This window comes from Cyprinus carpio, chromosome A7 (genome assembly GCF_018340385.1).
Source record: "Cyprinus carpio isolate SPL01 chromosome A7, ASM1834038v1, whole genome shotgun sequence".
Taxonomy (NCBI): domain Eukaryota; kingdom Metazoa; phylum Chordata; class Actinopteri; order Cypriniformes; family Cyprinidae; genus Cyprinus; species Cyprinus carpio.
This window is the reverse complement of record NC_056578.1, coordinates 25,652,260-25,678,275: the sequence shown is the minus strand read 5'-3', so window position 1 is coordinate 25,678,275 and position 26,016 is coordinate 25,652,260. Positions and strand designations below refer to the sequence as shown.

The 26,016-nt window shown below is 36.9% G+C and overlaps 1 protein-coding gene across 3 annotated transcripts in view; it reads left to right on the top strand.

Annotated features, from left to right (window-relative positions):
* The window catches only part of LOC109108582 (cadherin-8-like), a 128,532-nt gene that overhangs the window by 75,898 nt on the left and 26,618 nt on the right, over positions 1-26,016 (top strand). For all 3 annotated transcript variants that reach the window (XM_042760596.1, XM_042760595.1, XM_042760594.1), the window contains 5 exons: positions 6,701-6,820; positions 9,092-9,259; positions 10,024-10,211; positions 15,837-16,084; positions 24,539-24,675. In XM_042760596.1, the coding sequence (XP_042616530.1) occupies positions 6,701-6,820; positions 9,092-9,259; positions 10,024-10,211; positions 15,837-16,084; positions 24,539-24,675 (861 nt within the window). The remainder of the gene's footprint in view (positions 1-6,700; positions 6,821-9,091; positions 9,260-10,023; positions 10,212-15,836; positions 16,085-24,538; positions 24,676-26,016) is intronic.

Sequence of the window (26,016 nt, the reverse complement as noted above, 5' to 3'; positions counted from 1 at the left end):
AGCAACAAGCAAAGGACACTCTTAATTGTTTTGTTGCTGTGGTTCTTGTAAACAGCTTGTCAAGGACTGCACTCAAACATCCATGTTACAAAAGTGTTTTCTTCTTCTTCTTCTTCTTCTTCTTTTTTTCTTCTCTGTCTCAAATGCCTTTCACAAACACATACTTTACAAGCCTTGCCGCCCCGCTGCCACATTAACTCACCCCAGGCTGGTAGCATGTTGTGTTAAGTGTTGGTTGTCTTGCTGTCTCATCAGAGGCTATTAATTGTGGCACCAAAGCGATGGTCACTTATACTACATATTAGCCTGAGGCCTCTTTTCCATGTCGGAGCATTGACATTGACAGCCACAAGTAGTCTCTCATGTCTTCCTTACTGGCCATTTAAGCAACTGGTCATTCCTTTAGCTGCCATGTGATAAACAGTATGCAGTATTTCACCTTCACAAAATCCAGTGTTTTGAGAGTGAATGTAAATGAACAGCCGGTATGAGGACAGATCAGGTGGACGCAGTGCTAGATGAGACTATTTTATTATTTATAGTCTCCCTCACTCATATCCCTTGATAAACAACACGGAAACATCTTTTTCAATTATACATCCAGCTTTAAATCATGCAGAAATGAATGGCGGCCGTAAAATCACACCCGTCCATATGACAGGTGGGGGAGAACACACCTTGATATTCTTTGTCATAAACGTCTACCTGTATCGACAACAAGACAAGCATTGCTGTTATGAGTGTAAATTGGCCTCAATCCAGCATGTTTCAGCGGACTCTATTGGACATTTTGACTCGCCTGCCCTTCGGTGATTCAACGTTCTAAGCCGGCCTACTATCCCTGCCGGTCGGTTTAAGCCGCAATTTGAAGAGAATGATGGCTCTTTGATGAGAACCTTCAAGGCTGGTAATACATGTCTGACCAATGCATTTCATCACGAGGGTCAACTTGACATTCCATTTCTGGTCAAACTGTCTCTTTGGTTCTTTATTACCTTTTCCCAGAATTATGCCCTTTTAAAATGGTATATTAAAAACAGAATAATTGAATAATAATTAACAGGGCTCCAGACTAACACTAGTGCCCCATGTTCTACAGATGGTCGCACTGGCAGGGGGGCCATTAAAATGAAAAATTAAAAGAAACCAGTAATAACAGTCATGTTGTTATTGTTTTGCAAGTGCAATCAACAATGTTACTGCATATTTTGTACCCACAGAAATGCATGTTTTATAATGATATAGTACTGGATGCTGATTGGTCAGTGCGGCATTTTAGCAGTAACATGTTTGATCTGTTCACCACATTACTGTTCAGCTCCCGTAGTGGATTGCTATTTTTGTTGCATAGTAGCATTTTGTCATTGACTTTATCTTCTAGAATGAGAATGACACCAGAAAACTCTGAATCATTTTTGTTCTGAAAGTTGCTATTCCAGATGCCATGGATTCGGCAGATCACATGAGAAAATAGCTTTCAGCAGGTAGCTGAGTGGTACCATGATGGGATACCCATTTTTCTAGCCACGACTCCTGCCTAGCTCAGCTGCACACCCAAAACAAGCCCATTTAAGCCACAGAACCACTTATTATCCCAGATCTCGTTGCCTGACATTACTTTGAAATGATAGAAATCTGTGGATATGGGAAAAGTATGGCATGAAACATATGCCATTCAAATTTTTAAGGGCATATGAGGACTCTGTGTTTATTGATCAGATAGATATTGGCCAGAGGTCCCGGTGTTGCTGTGCGACTGCATTCTAAATACTCAAGTCAAAGACAAGAAACCTCTAAAGACCGACATGGGCTCTTGCCAGCTTCATCACATTCAGTTCCTGTACTGATAGTATCAGTCTCAGACAGCACGCCTATGGACCTCCAACAGTCATTCACTGACTGTCTGGTGCTCACAAAACTGGCAAGCTCTAATCTGATTGGCTGAATTTTCTGGAGTAAGGACAAACAGGTGTTTGTTTGTTTGTTTATTTCCGCCTGGAAACAAAGTCATGTTTACAAGGTACCTGGCTACAACGAGTGTTGGAGGATAAAGTATCACTGAATCTGCCAGGGTGTCAGATTTTGTTTAGTTAACTGGATATCCAAAAGCAGACTTGTGCATTCTGCTTTGTTTTCTGAGTTGCATCTGTTAAATAGTCTGTATTTTATGATAGACAGAGTAGGCTATACAGTACATCTATTTTTATGTAATTTTGCCTGTGCTTTCTGAATAATAGTTTGTCTGTGCCTGTCTATTATTGTGGCATAATCCATTTGAGACAAACCTCTCCCTAAATTAATGTCTGCTTTACATATTGGTCAGGCAATTTATTCTTGTTTCAGTGGACGAGGGGAAATGGCTATACTAGTCTTCTTGCTGTGTTGTCTAAGAGTGTTATCCATGCTCGTGTTTCTCCATACTATCAAATTCAATGGGCTCCAGTGTTGTTTGGTTCCAAAAGTTGTTCCAAAATATCCAAAATATTGTGGTCCAAAAAAGAAAGTAAGTCATACTGGTTCAAAATGGCAAGGGTGGAAAGGGTGAGTTCATAACAACAGACTATCCCTTGTGCAGTGATTTGAATAATTTCTACAGTTTAAGCTGATTTTGTTATACAGACTCCTGACAAATATTGAATATTATTTAGCAAAGTTAGCAACACAGCTACAACAGTGCTTGGCATATCCTCATTTAGTTGCATTTAATATTCAGAATATTCAGTCACAGCTAAAGCCCAGATAATGATATATGCGTGCTTTGAGCTATTTCATGTAGAGAACACAACATTTGGAGATCTTCACTCAACAGAATGAAATGACCTGACAAGTATAATATCATTTTCCTACTTCGAATTGATTCACACCATTCGGTAACTGCTGGCACAGAGTGTGATCGTGTTAAAGTTACTGTGGATATGCCAGTGGATAATGATGCCACCGCAGACACAACCACAGAGAAGCACAGCATGGCCCAGGGCTACAGGAGCAAAAGCACTGAGATGTAAACAGCTTGGAAGTGGCCTGGCCCGGGGACATGCAGTGGCCTGCTCAGGGTGATGCTTTCCTCCATATTCCTCAGTGGATTCATGAATATACATGAAATCCCAGTCAAGCAAGGCAGGGCGGCTCATCTCAGAGTTTGTGGTGCATGAACACCTATCTAACAAAGACAATCCTGGACTCCCAAATCTCTGCAATGATGCAGCTGACAATACCACACTTCAGTGTTTATCCACCGCCCACCCAAAGCTCAGTTCATAAGGAGGTTTAGTATTGATTTTCTTTCACTGCATCCATGTATGCAGTAAGTACAAAGAAAAGTTTCCCTTTATTTTTTCATTACGCCCAATGCCCTGGTGCAGTGTTTCAAGCATGCAGTTGACATTTCTCCAGACACAAATACAATTTTTATGGCTGTTCTGTTTGAGATCCCCAAACAACTCCCATGGCTGGAAAGGCAATGAAGCACCCTTGATTTCCCAAATGTGATGGAAGAAATGTCATAATATTTAGATTAATGTGCTGCAGAATTGCATCAAGCAAGCTAGGTATCATTTCCGACTGGGTCAATGCAATCACAACTCATTATAGGTTTGTCAAGGACCCTTATAAAGTTTCATGCTACTTAAAAAAAAAAAAAAAAAAAAAAAAAAAAAACTGTTATATTTTATAGCAACAGTAGATAGAAGATAATGTTTTTAAATCAAGTTTCAGCAAATGTCCACCACCCAAGGGTGTCACCAACCCGTACCCATGAGTCTCGGACTTTGCGGTGCAATGCATTGCACGTACAGGCTAATCTGTACTGATTTGGAGCTCAGCCAGTGGAAGGATCCTCTAATCCCTCATTCCTTTTATCAGAGCAGGAGAGGCAAATTTCACTTCTGCACAACAGGGGGGAAGGAGCTATTTCATGCCTCAGTGACACCTCTGTTTTTTTTTTGTTTTTTTTTCAGAATGGATGTCTTCTCTTTTTTTAGGCCTTATTCTTTATGCTGCATATCTGCATTCTTTAGAAAAACATGCTGTATGTGTATGTGTATTTTATTTATTTATTTTTGCTGCTAGAGGTAGGGAGATACTGTAAAGACAACTTTGCCAATTAGCACATTGGCCCATAGTTCTCCTGTGTTAACACCATTGCACTTTCCTGGAAAAGGAAGTCATTATACTTAATAATGCAGCATTCATCCTTTTATATGCATTGGAAAGTAAAGACATTTATTATAAAATCCCATTATATTGTATTCAGCTGGCCTCCTACTCACAGCAAAACAGAATGTGGGCTGCCCCTGCCGCTCTACAGTGGTAAAACAGATTAAAGACTCTATGTGCCTGTTCGGAAGGTGCACTTGGTGTTCCTACTTTGAGTTTTTTAACAGCTGTCCAGTTCAAAGTAGCAAGAGGAAAAGACCACTGCGGTATCAAGCAGCTTTCAGCGCTCCACAAGTCAACAGTAATGTCTCTATTAATCTCTCTGCCTCTAAGGCAGCTTTGAGAGGAAACACTGAGTAAATAAAGAGAAATATTCCAATCCTAGATGAAGATAAAAGGATTGCTTTTATCTAAACATGAATCAGCTGCCTTACACAAAGGGAGCCATAGAGTACCTCCCCAGGGGCATACAGAGAAAGAGATCATATACTGTTAGCAGCATTTGGGATAGCGATAAGGAGACTATTGTGCCATCTACATACACATGCATTCTGAGAACACAAACACTGACATTCATGGGTAATGTAATTAAAGTGTTTGATAACACAGTACAGTATGTTAAGATCCTGCTGAGTGAAAGGAAGTAGTGCATGTCAAGTAACAGAGATCCTGTGGGGTGAATGGCTCGTATGTCCCTGATCATGTTTCACACGTTTATTCATTTATTATGTTATCAGTATCGGTGACATAAGTATATTTTAATGGTGTTTTTTTGTTTGTTTTTTTTTTATTAAAATTTTTTATTTTTTTTATTTTTTATAATTTAAAATTTACATCATTTATATAATGAGTGAGTACATCATGAATCTACCTTTTAAACTGTGTTCTTGTCTTGTCCTAAATCACTATGGTATGTCTACAATAGGTGTTTATATTAAGTTTATGTTTAGACCTGTTGGGACAAAATCCACTACGGAGTACCTGCATGACTTGTCATTTCCATAAATAGAAATATGCATTCATCTGCAAGATGCATGTAGTTGTGTTTATTAACCACTAGTGCGCCAAAAGTTACATGGTGTAACTTTATTTTTTTAATTTTTTGTTAATTTATTATTATTATTATTATTATTATTATTATTATTATTATTTTTTTATTTTATTTTATTTTTTTCAAATTGGATGCAGAAAGGATTGACCATCTTTAAGTACTTGATTTCAAACTATGCTGCACTATATCCAGTGGGCTGCTATGAAATATTCATGTCATATTCACTGTGTATTTAATGCAAAACAAGTCCTTTTTTTTTTTTAGAAAATGTTATTCCCAATGCACACAGATTAGTGTTTACCTCCTTATGTTTTTAACATGTTTCTTTTTTTGTGGATAATAATAATAATAATAATAATACTTATAATAATAATAATAATAATAATAATAATAATAATATCCTACTATTGGATTACAAAATCAAGAAGTTACTATCCAGAAAAGCTTTATTTTTTATTTTATTTAAAGTTTACATTTTATTTATTTTTTCCATAATGATTGATTTGTATTTTTTTTCTTCATATTTAGATATTATGTAAAATAAATATGCATTTAATTGCAGCATATGCAATGTACTGCAATGTAATGTACTTAAATTTAATAGTGTGATATTGTCTATTATCCAAATTGCTCTTTAAGATTTCGACATCTGTCGTACTTATTTCTCGACCCCAATCAATTTGATCCCTAGTCTAAGTATTTTTCAACATTAGCTTTTTTTGCTGCTTTCTCTCAAGGACAGTTGTGGTACCTCATATTCCTCAATGGAGTCGAGTCGTAAGAGCTTCACTTGTGTTGCTTCAGGGAGATGTAGGGATGCACCTTCACTTCGGCCTAAATCAAGCCGTGCACATCCAAGCCCTCACAGTGAATGTTTTTCATGCTGTTTCCGACAGCTCCAGATACCTGTAGCTGCAGCACAGACACGATTGCTGGTCAGACGCTTACCAAGCTGTCAGAGTGCTGTGGAACATGCTTTACAAACAATTACCACACCATCTGCACTGTCAGTGAGCTGTTTAGCATTTGCGTTTCAGTTTCTCTCCCATTCTCACTCTCTTTTGTGCATCTCCCTCTTTTTGTGCTTCTTATTTTTCCTCTTTTTTCCTAATTCATCCAACCCATGGGTTAATGAAGAGGAGGTTAGGAGAGCAGCATGGATTGTTTGTTTGACTGACTTTCTTCGTTTTGATCTTGTTAAGGCCTGGAGCTGTGATGTTTTTTCATTGTGGAAGTCTCACAGTGTGAGTGAGCGCTTGTGCTCATCTGAACAACAAAACACACTTTTATGAGTTTATTCCAGAGAAGCTCTTAAACCATGGCCAGAGGTATTATTGAAACATCGATAAGGAGAGAAAAAAAATATTTGTTCTCAAAGAAAACAAGTTCAGAACGTGGACACAGTTGTGCGGTCAATGGAAATAACTGATTTATTTGTTCATTGCAAGTCATTTTTGTTTATGGAAGATGATTGTTTTCTCTTCTGCTTCACAGGTACTTCAGTAACGAGAGTAACCGCAACCGACGCGGATGATCCAGTGTATGGAAACAGTGCCAAACTGGTCTACAGCATTCTGGAAGGCCAACCTTATTTTTCCATCGACCAAACCACTGGTAAGTTAATCAATCCACAATGCCCAGATGGTCATGAATCATTCAAATGATTCAACAACCTTATTATTATGCTTAGAAATAGGTGTATGATGAATGTCCTTTCGTGTACCAAGATGAGTTTTAGTTGTTAGATCATGCATTATTACTATAATCATTGTTAAAATGATCATCATTATTGGGGGCAGGAAATAAATAATACAGAAAGACCAAATAAACAAGATCATTTTACCTGAAGGACAGATACAGATGCCGGTTTTGTTCTGTAATAGTGCACAAAGCAATTTTCGGCTTCTGATTTAAATGGCAGGGCTATCTTTGAATTCCATCTGCATTCTGCTTCCTTTTCAACCTTGACTGGGGTTTTTTTTTTTTTCCTAATTGCATTTTCATCTGACTTGTTAACAGTGTGTCTGTAAGCAACATGATTAAATAATGGTGAAATTACATTAATAAGCAATGAGGTGGATATGAAATGTGCGTAATTTGAAAAAACAACAGACAATAAACAAGTCCTGTATCTGTCCAAATTGTATGTGCATATTAAATGAACATACCTTAAATATCAGTACTTTTTTTCTTATGAGAAAACCTTGTGCGCTTCATAACCCCATGCATTTCAATCACTCATTGTCAGCTTTGTCTCAGAATGCAAATGGTCGAGAGAAGGTGCGAAAGCCCAAATTGAGGTGCCGTGTGCGTGGTTTGTGTGATTACTGAACACATGCAGATGGCTTATTCAAGTGAGCCAGATGTTTTAATGAATGTTAATGAAAAAAATAAGAGGTAAGGAGAAAACAACCATTAGAGACCATTTGACACATCCAACACCTCGTAGGAAATGAGAAACACTTGATAAATAATAAACATCATGCACCAATTCAATACTTGGTTAATGGCTAGCAAAAATAAATAAATAAATAAATAAAAGGAAAGTAAACCTCTAAATACCTATGTAAATTAATGTTTGTGTTGCTTCGCTTCTGTGATCATCAGGAATTCATTTAAATAAATAATGATAAATCAGGATGACAATTGAATGATTATTGCAGTGTGCATCAGATTCAGTGTTGCACCGCGTATGGTGCACACACAACTGTATCCAGCACTCAGGGTGGCCTGCATCTCAGTATTCCTATTGGCAATCAGAGCACTTCACCTCTAAAAATGCACCTCCTTAGTTCACTGAAATTATTGTGGTCTGTTGGTCTCCATGACAGAACATGAAACAAAGACATGTAAGTGCAGCAAAAAAAAAAAAAAAAAAGTCTAGCAGACAATGCATGCATGCACGCTGTGAATTATTCATGTGTAATGGAACCGGAGCTGGCCCTACGACACACTTACCTTTCTTCCAGGAAAATACCTTTGTTTCATTAGTTCTTTTCTTCCAATTTTTTTTTTTTTTTTTAATACAAAAACCTGATTGATTGTATAAGATCAAAGGTCTATGAAGATTCTCAGTCATTCAGATCACTGTAGAAAAAATTAAATAAATAAAAACACAGAAACCGTGCAGCATATTTATTTAGATGTTTTGTCAGTTCCCCAAGTGTCTTCATCAGGATGTTGGTGATTTCCCAGGATTTAAGCTCATTGCACACCATAACATCATAAGGCTCGCAAATTGCTGTGGAAATCACCTCCACAATGGTAAAAATCATGATCGCAGTGCGAATTGGGGTGACACGTCTGGGCTAAAGATGAAAGGATAGTGTTAAATGATGGGCAACTCAATCTACAGCCAAAGAAACTGTGCAAAACAAATACAATAAATAGGGGAAAAAAAGGTCTGGATGCTTTTAGAAAATATGTAGTAATATATTCTAAAAAAAAAAAAAAAAAAAGAAATGTCAATGATGGTGCATACAGTATTAAAGATTATAAGAGACAGGCAGCATAATTCACATTCAGTCGGAATATAAATGATTCAAGGTGCTGAGAAAAGTCCTCAGCAAGCAAACAAGTTAATTTGCAATGCCGAATGAAAGCAGCACAGGCAATGCGTGGCACACACTAAGCTGAACGGGGTGTCAAGGACAAGGAAAGAGCTAACAGATTTTGCAAACTACAAACCTCAGAATGTACAATGGCATGGTCATTATAGACCATGTTAATTTTTTTTAAATATAGCATATTCTTATTTATTAGGCTTTTTTTTATATATCAAAAATAATTAAATGAGAGATTTTTATTTTTCATGCATTATTTTCTTTGTAATATCAATGGATTATATGTCAATTGCTGTATTTATTGTTATTGTTATTGTTATAGCAATCATTAGGGTGGCTCTGGCAGGGATGGATCGTGAGATGAGGGAAGAGTATCTTGTTGTCATTCAAGCAAAAGACATGGGAGGTCACATGGGCGGATTGTCAGGAACCACTACTGTGACAGTCACTCTTACCGATATCAACGATAACCCACCAAAGTTCACAAAGGGTAAGAGATACCCTTTTTTTATTAACTATATGACATGACTTGTGCTACAGTTCAGAAGTTTGGGGTCAGTTAGATTTATTTTTTAAAGAAATTAATACTTTTATTCGGCAAGGATGCATTAATAAATCAAAATTAACAATTTACATTGTTATCAAAAATTTAGGTAACACATTACAATTAGGTTCCACTTATTATCATTAGTTAACTATATTAGTTAAAATAAACTAGCAATGAAAATGCTTCCAAAGTATTTATTAATATTAGATAATGTTTATTTCAACATTTACTAATATATTATAAAAAATCAAAAGTTGTATCTATTAATGTTGTTTAATGGACCTGAGCTAACATGAACTAACAATGAACAGCTGTATTATTATTAACTAATGTTAACAAAGATTAATAAATGCTGTAACAAATTGCTCATTTTAAGTCAATGCATTAAATATAGTTAACAAATGGATAATATAACAAATATATATAATTAAAAAATAAAATAAAAATATAATAATAATAATAGTAATACTTTTTTTACAATATTACTATTTTTACTACATTTTATGTCCAAGGCCTTGGTGAACATAAGAAATTTTCAAAAACATAAAACAACAACAACAACAACAAAAGACTCATTGACCATAAACATAAAATAATTATTTTTATTATTTTTTTGTTTAGTATTTAAGTTATTTTGTTGTTTCTCTGAGTGCTATTTGTCACCTGACAGACCAGATCTTCTCCATTCTTGTACCTCATCTCTAAAGGCTCTTTTGAGTTCACTATTCCTGAGGATCTTGGCATCGGGAAACCTGGAGGAAGAGTAAAAGCGAATGACAGAGACATTGGGGAAAATGCTAAATCAGCTTACAGCATCATAGGTGGAGACGAGAGGGATATCTTTGAGATTGTCACTGATGCTCAGACTCAGGAGGGAATTCTCAGACTCAAGAAGGTAAGACCAGAAAAGTAGGCTTAATGTGCTATAGGGACTCTCTAACAATTGTAAACTGTCTTTTACAGGATTGTCACTAGGCTGCATATTGTGAAAAATATGAAAAGTGGCTCTTTACCAGTGACAAATGACTGTTAATATTGCAGATACAGAACCTCTCAGTATGTATTGCAGGGGTTGGAAACCTGTTTGAGAATGGCGTGCCATTTTTAATGTAATTTCAAACACTGTGCCACTCCCTCCAAAAATAAATAATTAATCATGCAAATTAATTAATTATGTAAATTACCATCTTAGGGTTTAGTGTTTTACTTTCCTTTTTTTTTTTTTTTTTTTGAGTTGGCTACATTGTTTTCACTGGTGGTAGCAGTAACTTCTTTTTTGTAGCAAATATTGTTCCGAAACCAAAAGGCAACAAATACAACAGAACAAACTGTGGCCTATCATCAGATCAAATAGTGAAGAAAATAGAGTTTGGCTTCCCATTCAACTCAACCAAATAATACAGGCTACATGACTGTGAGGAGGATTTAATGCAATAGTTAGAGTAGATTGACATGCAGGTGCAAAGGGGTTCAGTATTTGTAAAATACAGACCTAAAATAAAATAAATGTAATAGATGCCTGACCCCTGCTGAATACTCTCTTTTTGCAATAGCTAGATTTTCTTAGACACTTTTTTTTTACACAGCTGAAAATTCTGACTTAAAGTCCCTGTACCCTTAAAATTGGAACTAAAACTGCAGTCCAGGTGTTCTGAGGTTTGAGAACTACTGTAACTCTGAACCCCTTGACTTTCTGTGCTCAATTCTCAGCCCTTGTGTAGTAGTGTATATTTGCATATGGAATGGCCATTGTATGCAAATGAAGAACCCTTCACAGTGGATGAGAGGTCAATGAAGCCCTTTTTATCTTACAGAAACATTTACAGTGTGACTGTACAGCAACAATTCTGCACAATGTGGCACAAATATGGGAAAATATACATGATAAATTAGTAACCCCCCCCCCATATTTAACATATATTGTGTAAAAAGTGTACATTATGACAAAGCTGTGCATATTATGATGTGAACAATATAATAAGTATGTCAATTAGTCTTGAGGACTTGGGCATGATCTCTATTAATATGAAGAATTAGACTGGAATTAAGCTAATTATACCTTAAATAATCTGCATTATTCAACAGTTTGGTGCATCATCCTCAACCAGAGTTCTCCATAATTAATTTGTGTCCGTTTCATTTATAAATTAATTTTATTTTATTATGTGCAGCACCCTGAAAAGCAACATTTAAAGGCACTATTAAAGAAAAAAGTTATGATAATTAGGGGTTTAACGGTACACAAAAATGACTGTTCGATATTGTGTCGATTCTGAAGTCACAGTTTGGTATGTTTTTGGTACAGAAGGGAATATATCATACTACAGTTTATGGTGCTGTTGTCTATGAGGGAATAGATTTGACGTTCTTCCACTTTTGGATGCAAAATATTTTTGCAAAACATCTTTTATTCAGAATTATTGTGCTCCCATTCTATTGCTCTCTGTCTGTTTGACACATGTGTGTGTCGCCGGTCATCCAGTGAAGCCTGTGATATCTAACACTTTATAGTATAGAAGAAGAAAGAAAGTGACGTGACATACAGCCAAGTATGGTGACCCATACTCAGAATTTGTGTTCTGCATTTAACCCATCCAAAGTGCACACACACAGCAGTGAACACACATCAGCAGCAGTGGGCAGCCATTTATGCTGCGGTGCCCGGGGAGCAGTTGGGGGTTCGGTGCCTTGCTCAAGGGCACCTCAGTCATGTTATTGCCAGCCTGAGACTGAAACCCACAACCTTAGGGTTAGGAGTCAAACTCTCTAACCATTAGGCCACGACTTCCCACCTTTATACTTCCCTAGTATAAAGCATGTTTCAAAAGACATGTTTCCCGCTGTAACTCACTCTATGTCCTGCATTTAATTTTCAGATGCATTCACAACATTAAAGTATATCGATATTAACTGTTTTGACCTATATCTCATTTAAAATATATTTATATTCCTTTACAAACCAAATTTTTTAAATGCAATTTGTACACACAGAACTGCTGCACATGTAGTGGTTAAAACAATAGTGTATTAATTCGGTACATATACATATCAAACACGAAGATCTATCAGAAAATGTTTGGTATGAATATGTGTACCGTTACACCCCTATTAGTAATGGCCTCTTGAATATCAGATTTATAACATGAAAGAAAGGGAAGAAAATCTGGAGACAAAGCGAGAAATATATATATATATATATATATATATATATATATATATATATATACATATATATATATATACATATATATATATATATATATATATATATATATATATATATATATATATATATATATATATATATATATATATATATATATATATATATATATATATATATATATATATATATATATATATATATAAATATATAAATGCATAAAAAAAGTAATTTGGTTTGTCCCAAGTCTCTCAAAGATGAATGTGTAATGGCATGCCTGTTTTGTCTCATCTTCTCATCCCATAGCACTTGGCCTGGAATCTGTTGTCTGCATTACTAATAGCATGATGGATGGCATTGCATGAGAAAAACAGGCAATCAGCAGCCCACTCCCCACTAACCTCTATACCTCCAGACGGTGCTGGAGTTCAGAAGTGCAGAACAAGCTTGTAAAGCACACAACCCTTATTTTTTTCTGAGTTTGTTTTTGCACCTGCCACTGTTCACAGACACATTTTCCCCAGGCGCTGATGCTGAGCCATCGTGCACCAACTATCAAATGGAGCAAGTTGGCCGATGCAGCCCTCACCAAAAATTAACATTTCATGTAACTTCTGCTAAATATTGAATGGTCATGACCAAAGAGCCTTTGTAGCAAGGTTAAACATATTGATGTGAGTGATATGCCACAGGCTCAGACAGTCAAGATACAGCTTTGTTGTATAAGGATGCATGCTTTCATCTCCCCTCTGCCCCCCTTAGGCTGTGGTGGTGGTGATAGTGGAGAGGGATACTGTACTTCCCCTGCTGCTGATCTTTGATGCTTCTAAATGTCCCTGTAAACATACACACTCAAACCATGCTGGGAGTTTTTTGGCTAGGTGCTTTCAATCAGGCACATATATGTGTGGTAAAATCAGTCACAGCCATGTGTTTCAGTATGTGTTCAGGCCACATGAAAGCCTGAATTGCATCATCCGGAAACGACGGAGGTCAAGAGACAGCTATAGTCATATTCAGGCCTTTCCACACAATGAGTGCCAAAATGGAGACCCAGAGGGATGCAGAATTGCCAATTTCACTGTAGAGAGTCAAATGGCAAGCATGACTATCAAAAGAATGAGGTGTTGGCGTGATATTTTTAGATGGAACAGATTTGCAGTGTCTCAGATGAGAGGAGCTTGTTTCAGTCTTGCCAATATGCAAAGCTGCATTTGAATGATGTCCCCAAAAATCTCAACTACAATTAAATGGTAACATTTCTAGCATGTTGTGTGATGAAAGAGAGACTTTCTCTCTTTCTTTATTTCTTTCTTTCTAGCTTTTCAGATTTACTACTTTATTTACCCAATATTTTTTTTTTTTTTTTTTTTTTTTTTTTTACATTTAAGACATAAAACTCTATGAACTGTCACCAAAATTCAATAGTCTCGAACAGCTCTGACCTTTTCCAAAGCAAGCAAGATGTTAGACTGCAACTAGTTCTGAATTTTATATCATAGGGAAACTTCTGCTTGTAAAACCCTACTGAAAGCTGCAGTGTTATTGGCACACCCTAACAAATATTATATTTGAAATAAATGGCTTTCTTTTGAACTTTCTTTCTTCTTTCTTTCAGCATTCAACATTGATAATAATACGTGTTTCTTGAGCACCAAATCAGCATATTGGTATGTTTTCTGAAGCATCGTGTGACACTGAAGTCTGAAGTAAAATTAATTAATTAATTAATTAATTAATTAATTAATTAGAATTTTTAAATAAATGATTTTGCCATATGGCTGTCCAAATGCACAAAATAAAGTATGCTAGATTTACGTACAGTATAATATAAATGAGATCACCCTGAAATATTACAAAGGCCACACCTCAAAAATCACCATACTTACGTTACAGTGAAATAGTTAGTTTATGTACTGAAATAGTTATTATGTACTGTAGTGGGAAAGGTTTTCAAAAACATTTAAAATATAATAATTTCATTTTTTTTTTCTCAGCACAAACTATATATATATATATATATATATATATATATACCACACACACACACACACACACACACACACACACACACACACACACACACACACACACACACACACAGTGCAATATATTTTAATATAAAGTGAAATGACAGATGAGTCAAGACTAGCCAAGGGTCTGAATACTTTTAAGGAACTTTTTTTTTTTACTTTTTTTCTTCTTCTTGTGTTTCCTCTCTGTCTCGACATGGCGGTAGTAGCAAGGGAGGGGTAAAAATAAAATGAAATAAAATCCTCCCAAAAGCTTTGTGGACTGCAGTAGACAGAGGTACATGGAATGTTCTCATCCGGGTGCCCTGCTGTCAGCTGCACTGACTTCAAAGCGTGCTGATAGAGGAACTCCAGCTGCTCTCCTCCCCCAGCTGGGGCTGCTCTCAGCCCGGCTCCAATGTCCGCCTGACCTCCCCTGTGGGACAGAGGCTTTTCTTTCTTTTTTTTCTTTTTTTTTTGTTAACATAAGCAAATTCTTCATTCTACCACATCAACTAATTCCTAGCGCCTGTTTCTTTTCATGTGTACTTCAACAGTCAGGTCTACTTTAGTTTCTGTCAATAAAAGAGCAAAGGGGGGATTTGAGCCCTTTTTCGAGTTCAAATGAGGTAGAGAGAGATGTGATTCGGAATGTAATGGTATCAGCCGGGAACAGGGAGAGTAAAAACCATGAAATTTTTACTAGATGAAAATTGTTAGTACTGGCTATAATACGGCGCTCTGTGTCAAGTTCTCTTCACTGCAGCATGTATGTACACAGGTGGGGTGAACATGGGGCCTTTCCTCATACACTGAAATCACAAATATTTATCCTGGAGTACAAATAATTCCCAAATTGTATTTTATCTGCTACTTCAATAATATCTCACCATTGGATAATTGCCTTAGAGAATACATTAACAATGTTATCGTCATGATATTGTGGGCAAGGATTAATTTTGTTTTCATACAACACAAACATACAAATTGTATTTTTTTCATGATTTCTTAACAATTTGCAATCCAGTCCTTCTGTTTCCATCTGGAGTCGATTAACGCGTATACGCGTTTTATCCCCAACACATGCTGTCTTTGCCACAAATTAATAACATCCCATGCTCCAGGTGAAAGTGTGGTTATTGCTACTAAATATTGTTTTTGTTCACCCTGCTATTGGGCTCACAGCAGCTTAAATCTTAGCCACTGCAAGGTGGAAGGAAGCTGGTGCAATTACAGTCAGACCTGCAAGCCCAGCAAACTGAGTCCGCTAAAACCAGGAAACCGTTTGTCTTTGTTTGTGTGCCCATTAATAATAAACATATCTATTTTTCTCTCTGTTCTCCAGCCTCTGGACTTTGAGTCAAAAAAATCCTACAACCTAACAGTGGTGGCAACCAACATACGTGCCGATTCGATTACGGGTGGGCCCTACATGGACCAAACCATGGTCAAAATCATTGTTGAGGACGCAGATGAACCCCCTGTCTTCACAAAGTCTACTTATCTCTTCGACGTGCATGAAAACGCTGCAATCAACACAGTCATAGGAGCGGTAGCGGCGAGAGACCAGGACGCCACACACAGCCAAGTCAGGTAAAGGCAATCTTTTCTAGCCCATGTGACCTTGTCAGAAGAGGTCTGGTGCTCTGTTGTCCTCCTTGGTGAAATTAGTCCAAAAAAACCTTCTTCATTAAACCAAGAAAAGATCAAACTCAAGCTTCTACATCAATCTAATAACCAAGTGTTCTCTCACTACTGCATCCCACCAGCCATTAAATGCTGCTGATGAAATTTTCCTGTAGAGGAGCATTTGCATTCAGACTAAATGGAGCTCTCACCTCCATGGAATTGGTTGTACTGGGATAGAGAGAGAGAGATATGACAATGACAAAATAAGATTCCTCCCCTTCCTCCCACTGATGTATTTCACTTCCTACTTGAAAAATTACAAGGGCACCTTCAGTATAGGTTATACAGCCAATTTCTCTCAGTCCAGCCTAGCATTCCATTAATTCTCCAGTGACTTGCGATGTTTCAGGGACAACATACAACAGGTTGTGTAATTACACAGGGAACTGGGAGCAGGGGAGAAATCAGAGATTGGTTTTCAACACTGCAATGGAGTTTACACCAAGTGAGAGTTCTCATGTGTGTGATATATTTATCCTAGGGCTGCACAATACATCAAAATATCAAAATGGCTTAGTGGGATTATTACATTGCTAAGGTTGTGTTTTGATTAAATATATGTGCTGCATGCTTCAAAATGAAGTGTGGCAGTGCACTGTATAAAAAATAAAATAAATAAATATATAAAAATTAAAAAATGAGTGTACTTTTAACTGTAAAATATTGTAAAAATGCTACAGAAAAAGAAAAAGAAAAAAAAATACCTGTTAATAAGTTACCCGTAAGTTCCCATACTATATACAAGGAAAAACTGTAAAAGATCTAACCAGACATTTCTTGTAACTGTACAGTAAAATGTTGTTAACGGTACAATTTTTAGGCATAAAAATAACAAATCAGCGTATAATTTACAGTAAAATCTGTAAACTGAAATTCCCAGAATTCCCTGCATGACACTCCACATTTGAAAGTATTTTGTTTAAATAATCATGTTTCAGGGGTCATATGATGCGATTTCAAGTTTTCCTTTCTCTTTGGAGTGTGACAAGCTGTTCGTGAATAGATAAGATCCCTAAAGTTGCAAAGACTAAAGTCTCAAACCCAAAGAGATATTCTTTATAAAAGTTAAGACTCGTCCACTCCCTCCTAAATCACCACGTTTAAATACACCCCCACATGTTTACGTCACCCGTCACGACGGGGAAGTCTTGGCCTAATGGTTAGAGAGTCAGACTCGTAACCCAAAAGGTGCCCTTGAGCAAGGCATCGAACCCCCAACTGCTCCCCGGGCACCGCAGCAAAAAATGGCTGCCCACTGCTCTGGGTGTGTGTGTGTACACTTTGGATGAGATAAATGCAGAGCACTTATTCTGAGTCACCATACTTGGCCACATGTCACGTCACTTTCAATTTTTCACTCTGTGGGAAGGTTTGCATAACACTGCCCAAATGTTCATGCAAAGAAAAAAGGCGTAACTTTTATTCTCGCTGTAATATTGTTATTGCCGCCACCATATTGTGGAGACACTGTGTGTGTCATTGTGAAAGCGAAACTACTTTGTTTGGCCTTGCAAAAGAGGACACAACTAGAAATCAGTGGTTAAGTTGTATTTAAAGCACTGTTCCAGAACAGGTCAAACCAAATATTCAGATATGTCCAACACATTTTAAGGAGGACAAGCACTGTTTCCTGGGAGAGTAGCCTACAATGTTCTGACAAATCATGCTAACTCACATCCTGTAAGTACGCTACGTTTTCATATTGTCACTGGATTTGCCACTGACTATTCAAATGCAAATTTTTAGCAGTGTAGAGCAGTGCTAGTTCTTTGTCATTTCTCCGATCACAAATGCAGAAACATTATTAATAATTACTAGTAATAAATAACAGTAACAGCAATTATGTCCCCACTGAATGCTACAAATGCCATCGCGCCTGGACATGGCATCACAGTATGGTAAGGGGCGTAACATTTCCGTCACACGCTTGAGGTATTGGGCCAATCACAATGCACTGGATACCTGGCCAATCAGAGCACACCTCGCTATTCAGAGCTTTGTAAAAATCAGTGTGTTTCAGAAAGGCGGGGCATAGAGTAGAAACAATAATGTATGGTATGTGGAAAATAATGTTTTTATTTATTTATTTATTTTTTACTTTAAACCGCATAAACACATTTCATTACACCAAATACACAAAATAATGTTATTTTTAGCAACGTCATATGACCTCTTTAATAGTTTTGTCATGTTTGTTATTGTCAGACTTTTGGACCCGTTTTGCCCTTGTTTCCTTATTTGGTCATGTTCCCTACCTCGTTTAGTGTGATTTAGATTCCTTGCACCTGTGTTAAGTAATTATCCATTGTATTTAAGTTCCTGTTTGTTCAGTCTTCCTTTGTCGGGTCTACTCATTGCTATCTTCTTGTGTTTGGTCATCTCATATGTTTAATTATCCCTGGTGTTTTGTCATTAAAGACTGTTTGAGCTATTTTTTGCCTCCTGCGTGCTTCCTGCACAGACACATTGTGATAGAAGACCTGACCAAACAAGATCACCCCTCGCCAGGACCCTCCACATACCCGGCCAAATGTTCCGACCACCCATCTCTTCCCAGCACCGTCTCTGTCCTCAGCCCAGAAACACCAGCCATTCCTCAGTCAAGCCCGCCAGCTGTTCCCGAGTCAAGCCCATCTGCCGCGCCGTTCACCTCTAACCAAAAGAGAAACCTGAGGAGAAAAAAAGGCTGTCGGCTCCAGCCCCCAAATCCAGCCCAGTGAGGGCTCCTGTCCCCAAATTTATCACAGGGAGGGCTCCTGCCACCGAATCAAGCCCAAAGAGGGCTCCTGTCCCTGAGTTTAGCCCAGTGAGGGCTCTTGTCCCGAGTTTGGCCCAGAGAGGGTTACAGTCCCTGAGTTTAGCTCAAGAAGGACTCCAGTTCCCATGTCCAACCCAAGGAGGGTTCCAGTACTCCCTTTTCCAGCCCAAGGAGGGCTCCAATTCCCACGTCAAGCCCAGGGAGGGCCACAGTTCCAGAGTTAGGCCTACAGGATTTTTTTTTTTGGGGGGGGGTATTAGAGGTGAATGGCTGAGTGACGAGGCCCGGCTCCCGAGCTCCCTGTTCAGCCATGGCCTCCTGAACTCTCTGCTCCGCCATGGCACTCTGGACTGCGTGATCCGCCCTGGAGGTATTCTCCGTGTCCCAGTCCTGCACCAACCTCCAGGGTGCCCACCCCCGCTCCCTGCTGGAACTGTTACAGCACGGGACATGCCTTCCAGGAGAGGGGAGTAACGTTAGACTTTTGGACCCATTTTGCCCTGTAGTCCTTCCTGTGTTTCCTTTTTGGTCATGTTCCTCTCCTCGTTTAGTTTGATTTAGATCCTTTGCACCTGTGTTAAGTAATTATCCCTTGTATTTAAGTTCCTGTTTGTTCTGTCTACCTTTGCCGGGTCTACTTGTTGCTATCTCCTTGTGTTTGTGTGTTTGTTCATCTCCTATGTTGAATTATCCCCGGTGTTTTGACATAAAAGACAGATCATGACAGTTATCAGTTATGTACAGTTTATGTTACATCTTCTGTTGTTTAATAAATGTTTATTGCATTATTGAAGTGTCATGTGTGTTACTATGATGGTGTTTAGTGTTTGTGTGAATGACTCTGTGCACCCTCTATATATTAGTATGTACTTCAACTTGTGGAAAAGCTACTTGTAATGAACTGGCCCGTGTAATGAAAGCTACTTGTAATGAACTGCCCCGCCACAATCTAATTCAGGGATCTCCAACCCTGCTCCTGGAGAGCTACCATCTTGCAGACTTCAGTTCCAACCCTGCTCCAACACCTGTCTGTATTCCTGAATCCCTGAGCAGCCCTGAACACCTTGATTAGCTGGTTCAGGTGTGTTTGATTGGGGTTGGAGCTGAAATCTGCAGGACAGTAGCTCTCCAGGAGCAGGGTTGGAGATCCCTGGTCTAATCTGTCCCTGCACAGTTTCATATTAAACCGAAAATATATTGATGATACTCCTCATTATAACATAAAAGGTCTTTAACATTCTGTTTCGTGCCCTTGCTTTTGTTAAGTGTCCATCAAACGAACTAAAGTGTATATGGCTTTATCCCCTTGTGTATCAAGTATGTTTGCGCTGCATGTTTCAAAGCCAAGCGCACATTCTTTTCACGCGATCAGCTCATGATCTGGTTTTTGAACGTGCTGTGAGTTTAGCGTGCATCTGAGAATGCAACAGTTCACAGTATTTCACTAGATTTGAAATGAGACGCGTTTGTAAGCCTGTTTTCACAGAAGTTGGTGTTTTCTGCCAAAATAAAAGTTCAGCAGCAGTTTCCGGCAAAATAAAAGCTAATAGGTTTATCTCTTGCAAGCAAGGACTAAAATAAACAGACCCGCACAAAGAAAATACTAAATGCTTCAGGTAGAGCAAACTCGCTGTTTATTGGAAGAAAAAATGTAAATATTGGAGTGGGGGTTTATATGAATGTATTTCTGAAGGGATCTGACTTTTGATGGCATTTCTCCCTCTGTTTCATAAGCACCACATGCTGTCAGAGAGTGAAATTCAGTTTGTCTGCTGTTTTTGTTTTATTTAGTTTTGTTTTGCATGCCCCTGGACCCCCCTTGAGGAACCAAGGTCCACCCACCACAGTCTCACAAAATCCTTTGGGAAACACTGGTAAATGTTTTTACAGTTTTTATGCATTTTTACCTAAATTACTCTGGCAACCAAATCTGCCAAAATTATTTGTTTTTTTTACTTACAGTGTGTGATATTTGGCACATAAGAAACTCATAATCCTGTTTGTTTTTTGCAACTCAGAGCAGCTAAGTTTAGAGTAAATGCTGCTCCACATGAATCCATCTGATATATAGCCCCCACCCCCTTCATGTTTGATTTTAATCATTCGAATTTTACATACTGTACAGATGCAATCCTCTACAAAATCACCCCAGGCATTCCAGAAATAGTTTAAATAAAGCTATTCAAGTCCTACTCAAGTTTCATTTGAAAACAGAAATCCAATGTCCATGTCCTCAAATGTTGATGTCTCTCTTTTGCACAAGAGCTGTTTGTTCTACATTGTAGTGTGCTTGTTTATGGTGCTTTGTAAGGCATAGTTATTTTCTTTGGCTTTTGCTTCAAAATATTAGGTATAATACTTGCAGAGTGATTTAAACATGACATCTGTGCTTAGTGATTGAATATTAAGACTGCATTATTAGTAGAAAATCTGTGGCCTTTGCGGTTCCAAAAGTGGAAGATTTTTTGTTGTTGTTGTTGTTGCTTTGTTTTTGTTTTTTGTTGTTGTTTGTTTTGTTTTTCTTCTTCTTCTTTCTAATATCCTTCCTAGCTTAGAATGCATTTTGCTTGCTATCATTCCCATCTATGCACCCGCTGGTCTGACATGCAGTAGGCTTTTCATATTGATATGTTGCATTACTTCTGTCCTGAGGGCATTGAGTTGATTGTGTTAAGCTAAACATGACAAGGTCATTTTAAGCATTAAGAGATGAGTTATCTTTTCTAATGTGATCAATTTTTTTGTTTGTTTGTTTGGTTTTTTTTAATTATTTGTTTATTTATTTATTTATTTATTTTTTTGGTTGTTTGACTTTTTGCTGAATTTTGAACCATAAAGTGTTAAAGTTGCATGTCTTCCCAAGTGGAGCAAAAGGGTTGAAGTCATTTTAAAAGGTAAAAGCCACTTTGTAAATAAGAAATGGGCAAGAATAAAACATAAAATAATAATAATAACAATAATAATAATAATAATAATAATTTGGCATTTAAAGGACTGTGCTAAAATGAACATGTCAGTTTTAATCGCAGCTCAACATGGAAACAGTAATTCATAGAAACATTGTTCCACATCATTCTGACCTCTCAGCCTCCCCATCTCTCTCTCTCTCTCTCTCTCTCTCTCTCTCTCTCTCTCTCTCTCTCTTTCTCTCCCTATAAGATTTCAGGATTTATCTTGTTATTGTGAAACTGACGTGCATCAAATGGTGCCAAGCTGTGTCCAAGTTCACATTAGCCTTGTTAGGAGTATTGTCTATCTGTCAAAATAAGTGTGGGTTTAATCAGTGGGGATCTTTTAACCTTCTCTGACAGAAGTCCCTCTGGCTCCAGATCTTGTTGTGGCACCTGATATCTAGCATATGCTAATACATGGTGGCTGCTCTTGATGGCAATTATGTAATACTGATGTACGCTTTACTTACATAGAGAAGGCAGAGTCATTTGATTTGGTTACTGTACATTTACAGGGTGCAGCCTACTGGAAATCATTTGGAACGGTAAAATAAATCGTGTTTCTGTGAAAGTCCTCTTAATTAATCTTTTACCCGACATAATAACTACATGGCAAAAGGCCTAGAGAACATATTCTATTCTGTGCCTTTATTTAGTAAAAATAAAATCATAATTTTCATGTATGTAATTTAATAAAAAGATCACACATTAGAGTCCTCAGGTTGCAGTATAATTATATAAGCAAGTAGCGCCAATGAGTAATACTAATCAACAACATGCACTTTATATGTAATTATTTTGTTGAGTGACTTGTAATTAAATGTTTTATATTAATATTAATTCATATTAATAACAATATTAATTATATTAACATGTAATATGTGGATTGGCTCTTAGGGTGATTAAAAAAGGTGGTAATGATTGATTCATGTATCTGTAGAATGCACTGTAAAAATATTTACATTTGATAAATGTATAATAATAATAATATTTAATATTATTATTAATGTTTGTTATTCAGAAATGTCTGTCTATGAAAAACTATGTATTTTACTAAATACTTAATCAAGAAAAGCTTTGAGCCATTTTTTTTTTTTAATTATTATTATTATTTTTTAACATTGTTAAAAAATCCCATGGAATAAATAATTACATATTTGATTGTTTGTTTCTATTTTATATATATATATATATATATATTTTTTTTTTTTCTCCCACTTCATTCCCCACTGTAACGTTGTCAGTTTGATTGACACATAGCAGAACATTTCAGGGTCTGTCTCTTGGTGGTACGTGGAGCTGTCAGAGCCTGACTGAAATCCACTCTGCCTCCCGGAGACTGTTCCCAGGTGGGAATGCTGTCTGGCTGCCTGCACAGCAGTAGAGCACTGCTCCTGGACTTCCACCCTCATTCTCAGGATCTCTACTGCGGCTGAACATTTTCCTCACGTTCACTATCCAGACCAATTAATTTTTCTTTCTTTCTTTCTTTCTTTCTTTCTTTCTTTTTCTTTCTTTCTTTCTTTCTTTCTTTCTTTCTCTTTCTATTTCCCTAAGAATTCAAACAAATTCAGGCATTATTCATTCTTTCTTTCTTTCTTTCTTTCTTTCTTTCTACATTTAATTTACAACCCATTCCTCATCCACTGGGGCCTTCTTAAAAGTTATACCTCACATTCCTGTTTGAGAGGATGGCCAAGTAGACTTTACCTTGATAATTCAAGGATTAGTAAATTCCAGGTGCATATAAACTAGATTGAATTTAAATGTTCTGCGTGAAATGTATTTCTATTTTTTTTAAGGGGTCATGACGTTGCTAAAAAAGAACACTATTAAGTGTATTTGGTGTAATGAAATGTGTTTATGTGGTTTAAGGTTCAAAAACACATTATTTTCCACATACAGTACTTTAATGTTTCTCATCTATGCCCCGCCTTACTGAAACGGGTCCACTTTTTTTTGAAAAGCAACGTGTACTCTGATTGGCCAGCTATACAGTGCGTTGTGATTGGCCGAATACCTCAAGCGTGTGACGGAAATGTTACACCCCTTACCATACTGGAATGCTGTGTGTCCCGGTGCGACGAGACAAAAACAACAAAACCCATTACAAACCAGCCATTTGTAGCATCCAGTGGGGACATAATTACTGATTATACTGTCTTTTTATGCGTTGCATTGCATCACACTGCGTAAACATAAAACCCAGTCTGCCTTTGTGATCGGAAAAACAACAAGTTTTAGGAGAGCATGGATGAGTCTTAACTTTTATAAAGAATATCTCTTTGGGTTTGAGACTTTAGTCTTTGCAACTTTAGGGATCTTATCTATTCACGAACAGCTTGTAACACTCCAAAGAGAAAGGAAAACAATCGCATCATATGACCCCTTTAACCATGACAAAACGTTTATCTTCAGAAAAAAGTAATTGAAATTATTCATCTTAATCATGACATGACAAAGATTTTTTTACAATGTTATTTTAATCTGATATTTTGGGTACATTTTTGTTGGTTTATGTCAGCCACTGACTCTAATATTTTATTTATTTATTATTTATTTATTTTAAAGAATTTGTATTAATCCATTTTACCTCATATACTGAAGGATTTTATTCTCTCTCTCTCTTTGTGTGTTTTTCATCTACAGGTATTTTATTGATAGGCACACAGATTTAGAGAGGCAGTTTAACATTAATGTTGATGACGGGAAGATCACATTAGCTAAACCTCTGGATAGAGAGACAGATATGTGGCACAATATCACCGTGACAGCCACTGAAGTTCGTAAGTACAAATTTCCTTTCTTCCTCTTGATTGAAACATTAAATGTTTTATGTTTCAAAATGATTGTATAACATTATGAAAAAGATCATTACAGTAATGTGCAAAGAGATCATTAAAATCTGTGTAGAGGCACTTCAGACCAATAAAAATTTCACATCACAGTTAACATCTTTGTTAATTACGTAACAGGATTTACAATGGAGAAACAAATGCGGGTATATATTCAACATGTCTAAAGGCTCTAAGATAAAAAGGTCAAAACCTGAACCATAACAAATAATGTAATATAAGCTTTACCTTACACCTCAGGTACTAATTTACCATCAACAGATTTTAAGGTGGTAAAGTTTCCTCTCAGAAACTGAAGACAGAGATTTAACTGAAATAAACAGCTCAGCAGTCAGTTCATGGACATCTAACTTCTACTCACGCCAGAGCTGTTTGCTGTTCTTAACAGATAAAAGGACATCTGTTGACTGGATAAAGAACTTATTAAACACAAGCTGTGGACCAGAAATAAACACTGCACAAGTCATCCATAAACCTTGAGATTCATTTTGATTGGCATGTACAGCTACATTATTCAGATACTGGAGCCAAAAATCCTTCCCTGGAGGAGGAAAAAAATATGTTGTCATATACAATTAACATAAGATGTATTTGAGCTCAAAGAGCAGAATAAACTGAATTATTTAAGGGCTACTCACATAGCAGCATTGCTTGTGAAGTTAAGCGTGCAAAATGTTTTTGCTCAGTGTTTTATCATGATGACCAACAAATCTGGATTTTTTTTTTTTTTTTTTTTTTTTTTTCTTGTGATGCCTCTGGTGAAACAATATTTAAACACATATCTGTACAGCATGTCTGTGCTAATACATTATGTTGAAACATTTGGTCAAGGCTCATAAGGTTTTTTTTTTTTTTTTTTTTTTTTTTTTTCGATCAAGGAGGGAAACTAATTGGCAGGTCAAATGCATTTCAAATGCTGTTTGCTGTTCTAAGTGTCACACATCACAGCAGTTCCTGAATTACCTGTGAGATGTTAAGGTACCATGCCATGTGCTGAAGCCAAATGAATAGATAATTGCTTTAAAAGTCAGTGTTTGCAACCCTAATTAAATATACTCATTTACATGGGTCCTCAAAAGGGACTGTGAATTACTGCCAATGAATAATTCCAATGAAAAGTTAATCTAATTAAATTGCCCTTTATTGTCTTCTGCCACCATGTTATTAATATTATTATTATTATTTTAACCTTCATGTATAAAACATGCACCTGTACAGGGGATTTCAAAAGCACTTTGAATGTGTTTTTTTTTTCCCACCATAATCCTGTTT